General features: G+C 40.7%; 1 protein-coding gene across 7 annotated transcripts in view; it reads left to right on the top strand.

Annotated features, from left to right (window-relative positions):
* Positions 1–20647, top strand: part of USH2A (usherin) — a 425043-nt gene that overhangs the window by 185087 nt on the left and 219309 nt on the right. For all 7 annotated transcript variants that reach the window (XR_014166233.1, XM_081903562.1, XM_081903561.1 and 4 more), the window contains exons 33-34: positions 16270–16429; positions 18799–18970. Coding sequence is in view for 6 of the 7 variants with exons in the window: in XM_081903562.1 (XP_081759688.1) it covers positions 16270–16429; positions 18799–18970 (332 nt within the window). In the remaining variant the exon portion in view is untranslated. The remainder of the gene's footprint in view (positions 1–16269; positions 16430–18798; positions 18971–20647) is intronic.

Below are 20647 nucleotides of genomic sequence, written 5' to 3'. Positions count from 1 at the left end.
AGGGCAGGATCTAAACAGCTGCTTCAGGTGAGGACAAAGGCTTTGCACACAGTGGGATTTTGATTGTTTTTCTTTGAAGCCCAAAGTGGTTTGCAAGTCAACACAGGAATGCAATTTAGCCCAAGATGCACACTCTGCTTTGGCATGTGGAACTAGTAGCATGGCTGCTGCCATGGATCCCACCCAGAATGTTAGAGAAGTATCCTCATATTTTGAAAACCTACTGGTTTACATTTCAAAGCAGAGATGAGAAACTTTGGCCTTCCCGATGTATGAACTGCAGATTCAGTCATCTCTGACCAGTAGCCATGCTGTCTCGAGGTGAAGTCCAAGAACATATGGAGGGCCAAAAGTTCCCCATCCCTGTTCTGAAATATGCAAAAACAAACAAACAAACAAAATATGCACTAGCCATCTTGTTGATTCAAATTTACAGTATATTTAGATGCAAAAGACCATAAGAGCTGTAAAGAGAGTTATAGCTGTGTTTTGCTGCTTGAACAATCCCTGCCCTGCACTGAAGCACAGCTAAGGTTGAAACTAGGTTTTTGTACCAATCATCCAAATTGTTTACATAAAGCCCCATAGCATTTAAGTTAAGTTCTGTTTCCCATGATGTTCAACTATTACTCTAAAATATGGTGTTATATGTCTTCCTCTGATCAAAGCTTATTGCATAACCTGCAGTTTAGCTTCAAAAGTTGTTACAATTTTATGGGATGGATATATTCATAGCCATCATACGGATATATACTTACCATATAAATTTGGTTCTAGTTAAAGATGATGTATTACAAAAAAGAATAAATAGTGCACAAGCACTAAAATTAAGTGAACATAAATTGAAGTATGTAAGAAAAACATCAGATTAGCATTCTTTAAGTAAGGCATAAACTTAATCTTTTTAGATGGTTATCATGAAGGAGATGAGGAAAGAGAGTTCATTACTGTTCCAATGATGGCATTACTGCAAATACTAAACTCCATTATTGCAGATGCACAGTGTAAATGCAACTTCAGCCTGCTGGTATTGATTTCTTTTTATGCCATTCCTAGCAAATGTATATGGTGGCATGTAAATAAACATCTGGATTCATAATTTAAGGAATGGTGTTGTTATTTAATCATCCCAGCAAAGTACTTAGTGACACGAGGTCTGCAGACGTAAGTAGAAAAAAAAATAGTGAGCTAGAGAAAAAGCAGATTTTAATGCTGATGAGACTGTATTGCTGTGGACCCCGTAGCTAAAAAGCATGCCCTGAAATATCTTATAATTTTATGATAATTATGAGGCACACAGCTAGTGGGACTGTGGTTACAATCAAACACAAGACCTAAGCATGCTTTCACCCATTGATTTAAAATAGGATTAAGCTTGCTTAACACAGAGTTGGTTCTGTACACGGTCTTTGATTATTAGATCAACCAGCTTTAATCTAGACAGAGGGACCAAGCTATTGCTTGGTACATATTTGCCATGGACTACAATGCTTGTAAACTGTCTGTTGGGATCATGCAGCTCTTACAGAGTGCTTCCATTACAGATCTTTGTAGTTCTGCTACTTTGGCAACTCAACATTCCTGATGACTCCTGTGATCCAAAAGTACTGTGTAAGTTTTAAATTATAAATGGAGCCACTGCCGCACAAAAGTATTTTATGGGAAATTACTTTGTTTTGAAGTGTGGGTGTGAGTTGCAACAAACATATGAACCGACCCTTGGTTCTGCATTTCTGCCACCACCACCCACACTCATCCTTAAATCCCTCAAAAGGTTTTCCAAGTTTTGTAAGATGGACCCCAGTTTTGTGTGACTTGTTACTGGTACTGAGCAGGCAACTGCCGAGGAGGCAGAATTGCACAGCTCCAACCTAATGAGAAAAATATTCTGGGGAAACACAAGTTAACCACCCATTCCAGACCTTTAGAACAAGATGTTGCCTCTCTCATCTCTGATCACTCCCCTTTCCCCTTGTTCTGTACCAGTCTCTTCCATTCATTTATGTAGAATATGGCAAAGAGGGTACAGTCTGGAAAACATTTCGAGGAACCACGATCCCTTACCTTGCCATGTACAACAAGATGCAAGGGACAGAAATGCAATAACATTTTGCCTAGGCCAACAAAATAGCTTGAGTGAGCACCTTAGGTTCTTAGAACATGAACACTGATTCACAAGCTGGGGTGGCAGAACTGAACATAGCCAAGTAGGCATATTGAAGTTCTTCATTATGAGCTAGTTAATGTGGCTTGGTGCAACAGTACAGTCAGTAGCTAATGATATAAATCAGATGTGAGGAACCTTTGGCCCTCCAAACGTTGCTGATCTGAAGCTCAGTCCTTGACCATTGCCCATGCCCGCTAGAGCTAATGGGCGTTCAACAACTTCTGAAGCACCAAAGGTTCCCCATTTGTGATGTCCTTCTGAGTTATAGGGACAATACAATGCTTGACCTCCTGTATCTGGAGTTCGTGCAAGATAGTGGTTTAATAGACTGGGCTCCCTGATGCAGGAAGTCTCTGGTTAAAAATTCACATCAGCCATGAAATCAACAAGTGGTCTTAGGCAAGCTCTTTTTTCTCTCTCCGCTTCAGTCTCCCTTCTGCAACAGACAGATAATACTGACATATAATTGTTGTAGGGAGATATTTTGAATGCTAAAGTACTGTAGGAGCAAGTCTTTGCTAATCAACTTTCAACTGAAAGTTGCCTCTGGTTCACACCCCCCCCCCACTGTCATCTACAATATGCACTGATTTTTTTTAAATTATGAGGAGGATGCAGATACTCATGTGTAATCATGTTTGATCAAACATTGAATTATTCTATATATTCAGTAAAAGCAGCCTTCATTTTCATATTAAAATATTTTACACTATTATAAATCTTCACCCCAAAAAATAAGTTTAAAATTGGTTTTAATTAGATGCATAGAAAAAGGCACACCATGTGTCAGATATTTAGGGTGTTTGGATAATTGAGACACACATAGCTCTCTTTAAACATTAAGGTACAATGATATTTTTCCTTCTGTCAGCTGAAATGTTTTGGACTCCTGTTGTGTTGTTGGCAGCAGTTAATATGATTGTTCCAGCAGCACACAATCATTTTTCCTTGTAGTGTTAAGTTGCACTAGGAATGTGAATCTATGCATAATTGAAGTCTTTCTGTTTAAATTTATATGCAAATATAACTCACAGTAAATGGCAGTTGAACAATGCTGGAAAATGCTCAAAGCAGTATAAAATGTAGGGAGAAGAAAAATGAAAAGGTGAAAAAGTCCACCTACACATTAGTAATATGAGAGTGCTTTTCTTTAAAAAAAAAAAAGATGCTGCTTTAGCGTAACTAGAAAGCCGAAAAGCAAAGTGTTTCTGGTGTATGGGAAAGTTTTTAAAAAGTGGAAAGTAAAATTTTGGTACCAAGCATTTCCAAAAGATCAAAGGAAATTTCAAGGGACTAAATGATTGATTTCAGCTAGATGAAACTAGTGAAATTACAAGGAATCTGATTTCTTTAAGGTGGTAGTCCCAGAGGATGCTTCTCTAGAAGACACATCAGTAATTACAGTTCTAGTGTACCTGTCAAACCAGAGAGACTACGGAAGCTACTCTTGATGAATCCACTGCCACATCTCTGCCCTTCCAATTCAGCATTGGTTTATATAAGAAAAATGAATATTCCGTAGTCATAATGGAGTTATGGAACTCTGTCTTCCACCTATCCATTCACCCATGGGTGTGTTCTACACTGTTCCCCTCCCTGATTCCCAGTGCAGACAAATCTTAGTAAGAGATTAAATCATGTTATAGATCAGATATCCTGTAGGGTTGTTCATCTGGTGTCTAATGCTTCATTCACAAAGAAATAAATGGTAAATGTGATTTTAGCTCCAATAGTATCATCTGCAGATAATGTATCTTTAAATATGGGTTCTAGTTTGAACCCATATTTAATGAGAATACCTTGGCTGCGCTGATGGGAGCATGAAAGCTTTTCACTCCCTTGTTAATCTTATTACACCCCTCAGTTATCTAAATTTTTAAGTCATTTGAGGATCCAGATAGGGTGGAACAACACTGAACTTGATAAATTAATAAAATTGGCTACAGTATTTCTACAATTTGTTTCTGTGACTTAGTTCATTTGGCCAGATAAAATCTAACAGTACAACGCAAACTAAGTGCATGGTGAAATAAACTTTCACATTGTTCCTCTTATTCTCAGGGTCATAGGTTTGAGCCCCACTTTGGGCAAAAGATTCCTGCCTTGCAGGGGGTTGGACTAGATGACCCTGGTGGTCCCTTCCAACTCTACAATTCTGTGATTCTTTTATTCAATGAGTAAGCCAGCTAAGTGTCTCTTTACAGAGGGAGTACAGTGGTACCTCGGGTTACATACGCTTCAGGTTGCATATGCTTCAGGTTACAGACTCCGCTAACCCAGAAATAGTACCTCGGGTTAAGAACTTTGCTTCAGGATGAGAACAGAAATCATGCCCCAGCGGTGCGGCGGCAGCAGGAGGTCCCATTAGCTAAAGTGGTGCTTCAGGTTAAGAACGGACCTCCGGAACGAATTAAGTACTTAACCCGAGGTACCACTGTACTATGAAAAAGACCCAGTTAATGTTTAGAGTGGGGATTTAACACTGAAGTGGAGAAGCATGAACCTTATAATGTTAGTTCTGTCATGCAACCAGAGGTAAATTGCTTGTGGAAATGTAAAATAGAGAGTTGCATGGCTGAGTGGAACAAATCCTTACTGAGTATGATAAATTCAAGGAGGGCCAGTGTGCTGCTGTGAATGCAAACACTGGACTCGGTCCAGGAAGACCTAGGGTCAAATTGCCACTCAGCCCTACAGCTCACTGGATGACTGTGGGCCAGTCACTAACTATCTCTAAGCAAAATTACCCAAAGTGGTAATGGACACTGCCTTGCTGAACTCTTTAGATTAGGGTTATCCAATATGATGTCCCATAGGTGTTGGGATACAACTCCCATCATCCCTAACTATTGGTTATGCTGGGTGGCGCTGATGGAAGTTGCAGTCCAACACTACCTCTACCCCTGATTTGGAAGAAATGAAACATACAAATAAATAAACTGCCTACGGATATAGTGTTTGAATGTTTTAGGACGGGCCATGTTTGTTTCTTACAAATTTAGTTCTTCTTGTATTACTGTCTGGGATGGCTTGATATGGCCATTGCGAAGAACACTAAAATATTTGTTTAACCGGTTTCCAAAAAGAAGAAGCTGTTCTAACAACTCACTTAAATTGATAAGAAGTAATCAGGAAGCTCCTTGCGTGGTCCCCAGGAAAGTGAGCAAAAAGATCGGAAGCATGGAACAGAGGGAATTGAAAAATATCCCTTGATCTGCATGCTTCAGATTGGGGAATTCAGAAGTCTCTTAAGGGTTCGCCACTTGTGAATTATGCATCTCACACTCACTACTAGGCGTAAATGCATAATTCTAATCTGTTCTTATTATTTATTTATAACACACCGGTAGAATGTAAATTGTCTGCCTCCTTTGAGCAAGCTTATCATGCCATTTAAGGTATGCAGATATTTCAGGGGAGTCTACATAGACAATTTGCCTAGGCTAGCACATTGATTCCAATTAAAGGGCATATAAACTGCTAATGATAAATTAAACTTGTTCTCCCCAGCTCACAGGTGGGCTGCACAGGGGGTGTTGCAAGAGAAAGTCAACAGAAAAAAAGTATTCATCCTGAAATAATATACACAATGTATCTTAACCACTCTGGTTTTAATCCCCGCCTGCACGCTTTTATAGTACACAGTAAGAAACAATATTGCATATGGATGGGGAAACAGCAGTTGCCTACCTTCTGGCAGGGGTGTTGAGTCCATTATGGATGGGGAAGAGGAGCAGGTAAAAATGTATGGATCATGACAGCTTATAAGTGGTTTGATGTTGACCTCATCTTCCATTAAAAAGCTAGTCCATTTCTAGCTAGTCAACCCAATACTCATTGGGATGGGGGCAGGATTGCTAGGGTGGGACTATCCTGGAGATTAGTTCAGTTCACATCTGGATTATGAACCCCAATCCAGGCAAAAGGCCATTGTTCATTTTGCCTTCCTCAACCATCTACTCTTTATGAAGAGGATTTGTCTTCCTTTACCATAGATATAGGTTGGTTGCTGACTAATGGAACTGGAAAAAAATTTTGTTTCTTTTTTAAGCACACCTTTGGGATTGGCAGACATTGGTTATGGATTCTTACTTTCATCATAGCAGTAAGTTTTGTTTTTAAATAAAGTTCAAGAGTTTAGTGTTCATAACATCACAACTGGGCTTGGTAACCAAGCAGGGAAATATTTTCAGGATAAGCTAAGCAGACAGAAGCCTGTGTGTGTACAGGCAAGTACATCATATGGACTCCAATGCACTGTGTCTATGGGCAACGTGGAGAAGCTGACACTATCTGCTGTCTTGTAGCATATTTCTACCTTGGTTGATGCAGCAGGTAGGCATTGGTTTCCCCTTAGAGCAGTCACAGCAACATCAAAGTGGCCTCTCTGTCTACTTCACACTAAGTCAATGGAAGCAATCAAAAGTTGTAGCTGTTTTCAGCGCAGCTCATTGTGTCTCTTCTGACTGTCCTTTATCTGCCACTTCCTCCCAATTGAGGATACAACCAGAGCTCTGTACTATGATGTTCCAGAAATGACTGGTATGTATTACAGGCAACTCCCAATTTACGTGAGGATTACGTGAAATTGCATATATTTGAAACACCATAGAAAAAGCCTGCAAACAGCCTGTTCCACCCCATTCTGTTCAGGTCACTTCCGGGTTTGACATGATGCACATGCAGAGGTGGAGCTAGCTGCTCTGGCACCCGGAGTGGCACACACCCGTGGGTGGGGCTAGCTGCCCATGGGGGCAAGGCGAGCATCCCGGGGGGGGTGCAGTGATGTCACCCCCCCTCAGGGTTGACACCTGGGATGGACCACCCCCACCACAGACCCCTTCCTCCAGCAGTGTGTGCGTGTATGTTCGCACACACATTGGACATGCCTAAAATGGTCGCTGCCTGTACAGTATATTATTTCTATGCTGCCTAAAAATTAGTTGTTCCAGTGTATTTTGTACACAAGATATATATGAGTATTCCTGAACATAGGTAGTAAAAAGGAGGAAGTAGGAGGTAGGGGACTTCCTTGAACATTAAAAAGAATTTGGTGGCATTTGTTCAACTTGTCTTATCCTTCAGTACCCAACCTAGCTTATCTAATCTATATACCTTTCTTGTTTTCCATCCTTTCCCTATCAATCCCAGTCCTATCTTTATTCAAATATTTTAAAAAATCAAAAACTTCAGTTTCTATGTCTTGGGTGGAATCCACACACACACTAGAAACGTAAAAATGTTTTTTTAAAAAAAGTTTTGAAAATATATATTGAATTTGCCATAGCTCACAATCGCCATCTAGAGTAACATTTGTTTAATGCACCTTACAACACACTTAAAACATTTTATTTGCAGCTGTGTGACTGAGTCATTAGTCTTAATTACATAGGCAGGTACATATTTCTCTTCTTTTACCACCACCACCATTTTGGCCCTGATTTTTAAGGTTAGGTTTGCATTTTTGTTTACAGCTGCATTCTGTTTTCTGTCTTTACTTTTACTTTATTTTGCTAGTTTTTTATCCCCCCCCAAAAAAACAGACTTTACTTGTGGCTAGCACAAAAATTCCTGCACCCAACTATCTGTAATTTGGCTGGGTTAATCCCCTCTGGAGGTGCCCCTCTGTCTCCAAATTCCATGTACCCATTTGATAAAACAAAAAAGTTATGGGAAATTTTGTTGGGTTTTTTTGGGGGGGAGAAGTAGTCTACTGTTAAAAGAAAATTTATTCTGGACACTTGAAAAAGTCATCAAGGGTTTTTGTGTATGTGTTCAGCAGGAACGCTTGAAAAGTCCTACTGACTTTGGTGCTCCCATTTGCCTTCTCTTGGTGCCAATTATTTATTCACTTCTTATTTTACACTTCTTGTTTGATGTGTGAACTGTTTGGGTGTTGGATTATGCAACTGGATTTTGCTTGTCAGGACAAGGTTGTAGCACATCAAGGAACTGGTAAATCTGTTCAGCTGAATAGAATGTGAAAGGAGCATTTCCCCAAATGTGCTTTAGAATGGAATCCTCAGCTATGGCTGACCTCTGCTTACTTCTACAACAGTAGAACATGATAGATTGCATTACAGCTTCACCATCCTTTGTTCTGTCATTCAGTCCTAATTTACTGCTTGTAGTGCACAGGAAGCCAAGGCTAGCTGGAAACTGAAAATAGTGCCAAAATGGGAGCATACAAAATAATAATTAGGGTGAGAATGCCTTTGAACATGCACAGAATGTCTTCCACCGAAGAACCATAGCCAGTCTCTATTACTGTGGAATTATGAGAGCTAATCTTGCAAGCAGGAGAGTCTGAGTTCCACATATGTTGCAGGGAGGGAGGCAAAGACAATATTGGGTTGTTAGATTAGGTTTATTTACATAATGTTTCCCACACAGAAGTCAAGAAGCTATTTACAATGAGCACAAAATACCATAATAAAGATGCACAAGTAAAAACAGAATACAAACATCCAACCATTGGTGCTGCCCGGGAAAACAAAAAATGGCTGGTGCTGATACGATGACAAAGCTGGCACCAGGTGGGCCTACCTGGTGAGAACATTCCATAGAAGGTGGGCAGCATAAGAAAAGGACCATTCTTTCCTCACCATCTTCCAGTCCTCCTCTCTGGTGTGGCACCAGGAGAGCAGCCTGCTCCTGTCCCCAGCTGGACTCCCCTCCTGCCCAGCACCTACCAACTGCCCTGCAGGAACTATTCCAGGAAAAAGAGGGGGGAGTTGATTATAAGACCAATGGTCTGTTAAGTGTGCCATTTTATTACCTCAAGGATACAGACGCTTCAGGTTACAGTCGCTTCAGGTTACAGACTCCGCTAACCCAGAAATAGTTCTTCAGGTTAAGAACTTTGCTTCAGGATGAGAACAGAAATCGTGAGGCAGCGGCACAGCAGCAGCGGGAGGCCCTATTAGCTAGAGTGGTACCTCAGGTTAAGAACAGTTTCAGGTTAAGAATGGACCTCCAGAACAAATTAAGTTCTTAACCTGAGGTACCACTGTATTTTTATCTTGTGATGAAGGGCAGTATATAAATTGAATGAATGAATGAATGAATGATGATGATAATAATAATAATAATAATAATAATAATTTTTACATATGCTGTGAGCTGCTTTAAGTAGCCCATTTCGAAAGTGGGTTATAAATTTACTAAATAGCTAACTACTGACAGAGCAACATTGGAGTACAAATTGTTGCATTCACCCTGCCAAGTGTGATGTGGACACATATGTACAACTCGCCACATACTTGTAAAAAATAATATGAAGTGAACTGGAAAAGTTATTGAGAATATCTTAAAAACCGTTGCCACATTTTACTCAGGTTTGCATTCTTCACTCTGTAAAATGTGCAGGTGTTTTGTACATGGAAGTTCTGCTGATGTATAAAGCATAGCATACAAAGCTCCCTTAATTCTGTTTAAAACCTGGCACCTCTCATTTTGGCATGCTTTCACTCTCAAAACTCAAAGAAACCCCATATTTAGTGTTTTTTACCTGACCCATATGATCTGATTTGTCAGATCAACTGAATGAATGAATAGACTTTGCTTCCAAGTAAGCGTATTTTGTATGAGGATGTAAGAATCAGATTTGCCGCGATTAGTAAAGCAGTTTTCCATTTATAGTGATATAAACCTGATGTAACAGAATTGTAAAATAATTGTCCAAAATGGTTGTCTCTAAAGCAGGATTTCTAATAGTAGCACTAAGGTTGAAATTACTTTGGTATTATGCATATCCTTATTGAGTTCAGTGAAGTTGCTCTTTGTTTATATGCAAGCAAAGACATTTCAGGATTGGGACCAGTATGTTTGACTCCTCACTAATTGAAATGAGAAAGCAAAGAAATATTCATTAAGCCATGGATAGCGATGTAATGACCTCATTTAAACCAGCCATGCAAGGAAATTCAGATTTAATACTGAAAAATATGGCTAACGGTAGAGGCCAATATATGAACCTTATGCAGATGGATATTTACATAGATAAACCACATTTAGGTTAGCTCTGTTTCATCAGAATGATGCTAAGAATTTGAATCTTGATTTGCAACTTTTTTTTTAAAGCAAATTGTAAAAATACGGTCAGTTTCTGAATTTTAATTAAATTCTTTACATGTATTTTTCAACTTCAGGTCAGCCAAAATTTTGCTGCAGAATGTTTAGCAATTCTAGCATCAAAGCCTGAATATACATAAGCTTAGACTGTGTTTCAGTTTTCTTTCAAGGCATGCAGAAGAAAGCAAAGCCTTAAAAAGTATCTTTCCTCATCACTAAATATACACAACATGTTCCCACATTTCTAGAGTGGCTTATTTTGTTATATGGAAGTATTTTTTTTTTGGAAACAACGTTTGAGGCCTTTGTTATTCTTCCTAGAGATGCCTCAGAAAGCATTATTTATAGCTTCCAAGGTTCACTAGATTTTAACACAATATCACGATGGTTTAGGTGTCAGTGACACCATAAAAACAGTCTCTGAAACTTCATATGCACATCAGTTTTTTGACAGGAGCTATTACATTGATGTCACTCTGTACACAACCAATCACCACTGGTGTTCCACCAGCTGTGCTATTAACCAAAGGGAAATGTTTGTAACCTATAGTCTTGATTCTGCATGCTGGGCAGAGTTATAACCCCTCCCTTCATTCTTCGGAAAGCATATACATGATGGATAGTGAAAAAAGAAAAAGCAGTTCCCTTACCAGGGGAGTTGTTAGGGTTGTGTTTAGGAATGTGTCTACATAATAAAGAGATCCATAGTGCAATTGTATGCATGCCTACTCTGAAAAACTCAATTAAGTATAGCAACGTTTATTCCTAGGTAAATGTGTATAGGAATGCAGTCCCAGAGATTATACAGTGGTACCTTGGGTTAAGAACTTAATTTGTTCCGGAGGTTCGTTCTTAACCTGAAACTGTTCTTAACCTAAAGCACCACTTTAGCTAATGGGGCCTCCCGCTGCTGCTGCACTGCCGGAGCACGATTTCTGTTCTCATCCTGAAGCAAAGTTCTTAACCTGAAGCACTATTTCTGGGTTAGCGGAGTCTGTAACCTGAAGCGTATGTAACCTGAAGTGTATGTAACCTGAAGCATATGTAACCTGAAGTGTATGTAACCTGAGGTACCACTGTAATCTTATGATTGTTCTTGCTGCCACAGGAACATGATGTCTGTGACTGGAGGGCCGAAAGAATGGACGCAGGATTCTGGTATTGGGCTGGATTAGGCCACAGCTTTATTGCTTACAAGTAAGAGTAGGTTTGGCCAAGGCGTTGGTCATGTATCCAGCTTCAGGAAGCCCACATTCTGCCCGATAGGAACCCAGTGGGGTCGACCTTGTGCTTCTGGGAGAAAACCTCCGCCACACATGCATTCCTGTTTTCTCTAGAAGCTCCACAGAGGTGTTACAGGGGTGCCTTTAGGGAACCAGAGTACTTCTTCATCACATTGCAGAATTAAATTTTGGAATTTGCTCCCACAAGAAAGAGTGACGGCCAGCCATCTGGATTACTTGGATTGGACAAATTCATGGAGGATAAGGCTATCAGTGACTACTAACCACAATGACTATACTCTGTGTTAAGTTGTGGGTGAACGTATCAGACGACACAGCAATTCTTCAACAGCTCTTGTTTATTCACAGGCCAGAACAGAACTGAACTGAAGGGTTCAGCCAGCCTGCTTATATAGAGCTCCACTAGAACGCAACAGTAACCATTTTCTGTAACTATCCAATCACTGGACTTCACTTTTAATCCCTTATTTGCATATGTGGACCTGAGTGAAAACTATCTACAGTATCCCCCTCCTAGCCCAGGGTGAGAACTTCAGTACATAACACTCTGCCCCCATGTTTGGAAGCAGTAAGCTTCTGAATATCCATTGCTGGAAGCCACAGGAAGGGCGTGTGCTCTTGTGCTAAGGTCCTGCTCATAGGTTTCCCACAGGCATGTGGCTGTCCACTGTGGGAATAGGATGCTGGACTAGATGGACCACTTGCCTTGATCCAACAGAGCTACTCTTATATCCTGGTGTTCTTAACAGTAGCTTTGAGACAGCAGCAGTCTTTAAACAGACTTCTGCCCATATTTTGCATTCATAGCAACTGGCACATCTCATGTTAAAGTAGGGTAAACATTTGAAGCTTAACTCAGAGCCTAGGACTTGCTGATCAGAAGGTCGGCGGTTCGAATCCCTGTGATGGGTGAGCTCCTGTTGCTTAGCCCCTGCTCCTGCCAACCTAGCAGTCCGAAAGCACGTCATGTGCAAGTAGATAAATAGGGACCGCTCCGGCGGGAAGGTAAACGGAGTTTCCGTGTGCTGCTCTGGTTCACCAGAAGCAGCTTAGTCATGCTGGCCACATGACCAGCTGTCTGCGGACAAACGCCGGCTCCCTCGGCCTATAGAGCGAGATGAGTGCGCAACCCCAGAGTCGGTCACGACTGGACCTAATGGTCAGGGTTCCTTTTACCTTTACCTTTTTAGTTAAAGCAGAGCTGTGGCTCTCCAGCTATTGTACAGATGGTTGACAGGCCATAGCCCTGTGGTAGAGCTTCTGTTTTGCATGCAGAAGGAACTAGGTTCAGTCCCTGGCATATCCAGGTAGGGCTGGTGAAGACATCTGCCTAAAACACTGGATAGCCACTATCAGTCAGTGTAGACAATACTCAGCTAGATAGAGCAGTGCTTTCACTTAGTGTATAGTGTATTTTTGTGTATGTGTTTGTTTGCTCCCATAATCTCTGACCCTCTGTCCATGCTGACTGGGCTTGTCGTACGCTGTAGTCTGACAGGTTCTGGCCCTCCTGGGTTAAAGAATAAATGGTAGGAAGTGAAGACATAACTTTTCAGAAGAATAAAATAATGGGCAGAGACATGCCATTATTTTAAACAATTAAGAGATTCTGCATTATAGTGTTGATAAGACATATGCCATTTTACAAATTAAAAGGGGCAACGGCTGACTTTTAATTTACTAATGTGGAAGTGAGTAATAATGTGATAAAACCCGTTCAATTTCTGTGAAGAGTTAAAAGAAAATCATTTCCTGCTTATTGGTTCATTTTGTAAATAGAGATCAATGAAATTCCTCCAACAAAAGCATGAAATCAATTGCAAAATAGCATATAATTTGTGATCTGTATTGTAAATTATAGTTTATTTGACGTTAATTGGTGAGGTTTCCATATACTGGGATGCATTTCCGCATAACACATCTCTGGATAATTCTCATGGATCCATTTCTAATGCATCTTAGAGTGATCTGTTTTTCATGCCCACAACTGCCTACATTTGCTCTTATGCAAATAACCCAATCAAGCAAATGGAAAACAAGATGCTGTAATCAGAAGGGGCTTGACAAACAGTAACCTTAGAGTTTTAGGGGAGTGCCCCGGATTTAGATTTATGTTCCTACCTGCATCTGTAGCAGCAATTGATCCATTATGAAGCACTTGAATAGGTCAATATCAGACAAGAAGTACAAATCGGATCAGATGTGGCAAGTAATTGATGCTGGTTTGATTTAAATGTGTGGTTTCTGTAGCTCACTGTTTGTAGGAAATGTAGCCTAGGCTCTTCTTGTGGGCACCTTTTCTCTCTCCCATTCTTGTGGCTACTTGTCATGCCACAAGACATGAGAGAAACTTCAATACGTTTAGAGGCATGCAACCATTGTTTTCCTTAGTGAGTAATCCGTTGTGGCTAGGCTTGAAAGCAGATTTATTCCCTGAGAAAGGCAGAAATAAATATAATAAAGGAAGAGAAAGGAAAGGCTGGGATAAATTTGTATATGATTAAAAATATATATAAGGGTAGATTCCATGGTGCATGATCAGATTAAGAAGGGTTGTAGGTTTGAAGAGGCTCCAAACCACTGTGACAGAAGACTGGTGCCAGAACCAAGAACATTCTACCACACATCATATTTCCTGTTACCAGCTCCGATCAGGTGCACCACTTCACCCAAAATCTTGAAGACTAGGTTTCCATCCAATGCCTTAACCTCCAGAAGTTGTGACGTTTTGCTTTGGGGAAAGACAAACCTCTGGACCAGCCAATTTGTTTACAGGGAAATTCCTTCCTGGCTCCGAATACAGCAACCACAGCAAGGTCAGGAAGCACTGTTGGAAAAATGCCCTTGGGGTGCCTGCAAGCCCCCAGAACTCGAGTGTCTTCTGGGATGCGCAGCTCTGGAAAAGGCATCTCCCTTCTCTTCCAGTGCGCTTCTAGCGACATACATCATAATGATATATGCACACTAAGCCTCTGGCATAGCACAGCAAGAAGCGTGAGACATCGTAAAGCTAATCTACTACAGTGGTACCTCGGGTTAAGTACTTAATTTGTTCCGGAGGTCCGTTCTTAACCTGAAACTGTTCTTAACCTGAAGCACCACTTTAGCTAATGGGGCCTCCCGCTGCTGCCGCGCCGCTGCTGCGCAATTTCTGTTCTCATCCTGAAGCAAAGTTCTTAACCCGAGGTACTATTTCTGGGTTAGGTCTGTAACCTGAAGCATATGTAACCTGAAGCGTATGTAACCCGAGGTACCATTGTATTTATTTACACACTATGTACAGACAAAAGCATAATGGCATCTGTTCTCTCCAGCTCCGAGAGAACAAACAGAAATAAATAAAAGTGAAAGAACAGTGTAATAGTACCCGCAGCAGAAGAGATAAGACTGTCTTCCAAATTGTTAGAATACAACCTAGGGAATAAAATGAGATTAAAGCAGCAACCTGAAAAGCGAAATATGGTTAAAATAATGTGAAATTGACCTAAAATGTAAATGAATGATTAAAGATGAGGAAGGGTGAAAGGGTTTTCTCTTCAGCCAACAGGGCTGTGGAAAGCAAGCACAGCCTGCTCTCTCTTTTAAAATTTATTTTTATTAAAGATTTTCTTAGTTTACAAAACCTGGCACTGACATGGTAGTAGCTAATCCCTGGCCACCCAGTGAGGCACTGCCCAGCCGGTGGGGGTTCTGAACGGCCCATTTGAAGCTGGGGTCAGGCTGGAGTTCCTGCTTTGAGATTGTGCCAGCCAGGGGAATTCCCAAATGGACAGCAAGCATGCAATAGCTGTCTGCCAGAATGGCGGCAAGGAGCCCCAGCCGCAACCCACCTGGAAAAGGTGAGCATCAATTGTAGACTATGTCTTGGTTTTTCCACTTGAAATATTTTCATTTACTAAAGACTTAAGAATTTCTACCATTTTTTCTTAACACCTAGATGTTCCATTTTAATAATAATTTTATTATTTATACCCTGCCCAACTGGCTGGGTTGCCCCAGCTTCTTTTGGGATGACTTTCCACCATGGTACCCAGCCACCTTGACAATCTTGCTATTTTTGCCAGCTTATTTCTTTTAGTCTATATTAGTCTCAGGTACACCATGATTCTGGAACACAACTACTTCACATTCACATTTCAAAGTTCTTCCTTCCCTTTTTACAGAACCTTACAACTCAGCTATTGGAAGCTACATGAGCTGCACACATTCTGAATTTATTGCAGGGAGCCAGAAACCCAGAAGGTTGTTAGGAGATAAAGAAATGTATGTTTTCAGGAAAAACTGTTAATGCTAGTAGAGGAAGAGCTAAATATGAAAGGAAGTGTGTGCTAATGTAGACAGGGCCTTTCAGAAGGCTGCAGTTTTCAAGACCTCAGGGAAATTTCACATATGAGATATTATGAAATATATCATAGCTATATGTAATATCTAACACATTTTATGAGAGAAAACAACCCTTTGAGCATATTAAGACTGATGTATATATGGGAGTGTTCATTATGTTTTATACATAAAATAGTATGAAACAGATTAATGCATATGCCTTTTTTCTATATTACATTTTCCTCTTTCGTTCAGTAGCTCGGTTTTGCAAGAAGATACATATAAAAAAATGAGATCAATAACTATGCTAACAGTGTTTATAATATTCTAACTCCACCACCACCATCCCGCTTAAAAGTGCAAAATACGTGGTAGATAATTCTTTTCAGTGTTTCTGAATCCAGTCCTTTATGAAATCCTAGGGAAAAAACTAAGTGCCATACCTGTTTCCTCCTTTTATAGGATTACGAGTTTTTGCGCCGCACCAGTTTCTCGTCACTGCTTGCACAATTGTTGGCTGTACAAACAGCTCCCAGGTCACCTTGTTTACAGCCCAGCTGCCACCAGCTCATGTGGATACACCGGACCTGACCGTTTTGGATTCTAAAACAATATATGCACAGTTAAGTATAGACTTTCCTCTTTCACCCGTGGTTTCAGTTTGAGACAAACTGGGCTGCTTCTCTTTTGGTCTCCAGGAATGCTCAACTTGCATGTGGCATCAAGGGACTCCCAGATTATCCTTGCCTAGTTGGGGGAAATCCTGGTTGGGGTCTTAGCAGAGTCTATGACTTTGACTCAAACTAAATGTGACTTTAAATGTGAGGTTATCTTTGATGTGTCTAGTTTTCCCCCTACCAGGAAATGGGTTTAATCCTCCTGCACTAAAGCAATGAAAGTAACCTCCTCTCTCTCAAAAACCCTTGCTATTAGCCCCAGCACTGAAGCTTCCATTGGTTCCAATGTAGCCAGTAGTGATCCTTTTCATGCTAAAGGATATTCAATTCTTGCTGGCTCTGGTTTCAAAAGATCCAGCTGCCAGGGTTTAACCCCCTGCAATGACATTTGGGAAAGGGGCTACCCTCCCCATAGGCTACTCAGCAATGGAGGTGATAACTGAGCACTCCCAGTCATCCTCCGGGGAATACTAAGGGCCAGTTGAAGGAGCTTGGTAGGTTTAAGTTTCCCCATGCCTGTCTTAGTAGAAGGAGCCAGCAAACGGCTATGAGCCCATGTGAAGTATCAAAACCTTATGAAACCTTATATTTCATACCAGATTAAAATGCAACTCTTTATGGTGAACTTCTTTTCTATCAACTTTAAATAAAACATCTTTGGTTAATTTTTTTGATGGCTCAGTTCAGTTATTTTTCTACTGCTGGAATTTGACAAAAAGTGTCTGTCACTATTAAATGTGTGTGTGTGTGTGTGCGTGCTTGCGTGCATACATACATAAAAGGTAAAGGTAAAGGTACCCCTGCCCGTACGGGCCAGTCTTGACAGACTCTGGGGTTGTGCGCCCATCTCACTTAAGAGGCCAGGGGCCAGCGCTGTCCGGAGACACTTCCGGGTCACGTGGCCAGCGTGACAAAGCTGCATCTGGTGAGCCAGCGCAGCACATGGAAACGCCGTTTACCTTCCCGCCAGTAAGCGGTCCCTATTTATCTACTTGCACCTGGGGGTGCTTTCGAACTGCTAGGTTGGCAGGCGCTGGGACCGAGCAACGGGAGCGCACCCTGCCACGGGGATTCGAACCACCGACCTTCCGATCGGCAAGCCCTAGGCGCTGAGGCTTTAACCCACAGCGCCACCCGCGTCCCTGCATACATACATACATATACCTATATATGGCTTGCTTTATTCTGTTTTTATTACCATTTGTTAGCTGCTTGGAGTGTATTTGGAGAAACATGCATACATAATAAATAAAAAATGTGCCAGACCTCTGTTAGAGACCTGTTACCAGTTATAGTAAGACAACTTCCTATGTTCTACATCTGAGTAATAGATTCCCCCCCATCTTACCTGGGCTTACCTGTGGTTTCTCATTCTGCATGGTCATAGTGTAGGCCAGTCTACTGACTCTAGATGTTTCTAGAATTCCTCTCCCCAACCTTTCAGTTAGTGGGTCCAGTGTCACCCACCTTCTAGTAACTCTGGATAGTTCATGTATAAGGGGTGGCCATTGTCGTAGCATATTCCCTTTCTCTCTCTCTTTTAAAAATCTGTTAAAGTTCTGATTAAGTTTTAACATAGTTCATACTGTTGTTGACAACCCATTGGCAATTGCATTGGGGCACCTCTTAATACCTGAAATGTTTCTTTGGATCTGGGGCTTGCTCTTGGTGTTCTGGAAAGTCTTCTCTTGCTGTTGTTTGCAAGATGACCCCCAAATGGTGACCAGGATGAGGATCTCTCTCAGTAAGCAACACTGTCTCACCCTGGTACCATGGAGAATGGGAATTCACAGGTAAGCCAAATCCCCCCCTTTTAAGATGACACAAATGTTTTATCTGTTTATGCAAGAATCCTAGTGAGTTCAATCACAGATAGGGTTTGTGACAAAAATTAAATTTATTATGATTAAATGCATACAAGTGATTAGTTTAGTGCCTCTGTGAACCTTTGATTATCACTTGCCAACTTAATTTCCATTTTGTCTTTATGCAATCAGTGTATCCTACATATGGCCACAGCCTCAGTGCAAAGATTGCCACAGGGAAAAAAAATGCTTGTGATACCATCAGCATGAAGCTTTTACCTTGAAGATATTGTCACAATCATTTGGGCTCCAAGTACAAATATTACCTTTAAAGAATGTTTCATGTTGCCACATGTGTTACTTCAATATTTTCCCCAGACTGTTTGATGACCAGATTATTTTTCCTCCTTTAAGTAATTACTATAAGGATTTCCCCCCTTTAAACTTTGTATTTCAATAGTTGCGTGAGCTGCTTTCTGAATGCAATTATGTCTTGCTTTTATTTTCAGGTGGAAAGCACCAGAGGATGTAAATGGCAACCTGCAGCGCTATATCCTGTACATTGCCAATAATGAGAAAAATGCCACAGTTTGGAATGTCACCTATAATTCTACAGATCTTTTCCAGCACTATACCATCCGACACCTTTCCCCTGGTACTGAATACTTCATTAAGCTTGCAGTAAGTTGCACACACACTCTAATGAGACAGTCAAATAGATAACTTTTATGTGTATTTATATTTATACTTCCTTTTGACTATTGTGAAGAGTGTCGGAAGCATAATTTTAATTTTTGTATAACTTTAAGCAAGTTTTGCAACAACTTTAATGCCAAAGAAAGGGACTGTTGTTTTTAAAGATGGGATAGGTAAAACCAACCAGTTCCTCACCCCATAGTTTTGAAGACTCCACCAAAGCTCCAGAGGGGATCATAGAAATGAAATAACTTCCACAGTTCACTACAAATTAATGATGGAAATTAAATTCAATTTGCAACAACCTCCTTCCTTGTTTCAAAAAAAAGCATCTCCGCAGTACAAGCCCTGGCCTTTTTAATGATTTGGACTTGGGTGCGTATTGAGTTCACACACTACCAGTCACTTTGCCACCAAACTAGCTCTCCCTTCCTCTTCTGTATTCCATTTCCTTCTCCTAAATCTACTTCATAGCATGGATGAGACACTGCTACTGGTGGCAAGAAGCTCTCCCGTTTCTCCTCCCTCCCTCTACCAGTGTGCCATGGGACACAAGAGTCCAGTGCTCATTGGAAAAGCATAGTTTCAAGGACTCCTGAGTCAAGACCTCTGGAGAACTTTGTTTTCTAGCATTCCTTGTACCTCAAGCACAGGTGTTGCAGTATTGTTGTAGGTACTCCAACAGAGGGATGATGTGTATGTATGTGGAGAACTTGGCAAGTCTGGGAGAAGAAAGGTACAGGGGATTGCCTAGGAGTCCACAGAGGGTGGAGGAACACAAGGAGGCTGGTGGGAAGGGTTGCTTAATCCACTGACCATTGCCATCTTTCTGCACACACTCAGAAAGACTAGATATGTTGTTCATGTGTTCGCAAAGTGAGTACGAGCCAAGGGAGTTCACACATCACTATTGCATAAAGGCATTTTGTGTTGTGTGCCTTAAATTCTGTAGATGCTCATATTTAACCAAGCCCCAATTTCCACCATATCTTCTTTATTTTTGGTGTGGTGAAATCCCCACAAAAGTAAGTTTGAGAAAATACAAGTGGGGGAAGGTGTTTATTGCAAACCGGCAGCATTTTAAAATGTCTTTTAAATGTCATTGCTGTTCTTTTGTGCAGTCATTTCCTTTGGTGTGGGTTTTTTTCTTTTTTTGATTACAGAACAGTTTAAGTTCCATGGTACAACTGAAAATACCTTGAATATAAACATGAGATTGTCCCTATTTGTTTTAAACACTCTCATCATTTTATAGTAATACCTATATAAGGACATTTGCTTTGATAAATGCCATAGAAAAATATTCTGCTCTTGATTATGAATACATTTACATTTATGTGTAGACACTCTGTATGCATTCATTTTGCTCAACATGCTCTTGAATGCTCTAAATATTACACCACATTATACCACGAAGAAAATAATTTACCTTCAAGTAACTATAAGGATCTGACTCAGAGTCCACCAAAGCAAGGACATTCAGACTAATTAAGGATGACTTGGAATCCATGTTGATAGCATTTGCTTGTCCTTTGGGTATTTCAGCATAGTAAACTATAGAGTATTATGTACATTTCCTGCAGTTTTGTACACAGTTAAGACACTCATCACACATGGTCCAGCTGAAATCATCCGGATGGGATGAATGTAACTTAAGGATGC

This window comes from Podarcis melisellensis (genome assembly GCF_964234715.1).
Source record: "Podarcis melisellensis genome assembly, chromosome: 3".
Classification (NCBI taxonomy): domain Eukaryota; kingdom Metazoa; phylum Chordata; class Lepidosauria; order Squamata; family Lacertidae; genus Podarcis; species Podarcis melisellensis.
This window is presented reverse-complemented; position numbering and strand designations above follow the sequence as displayed.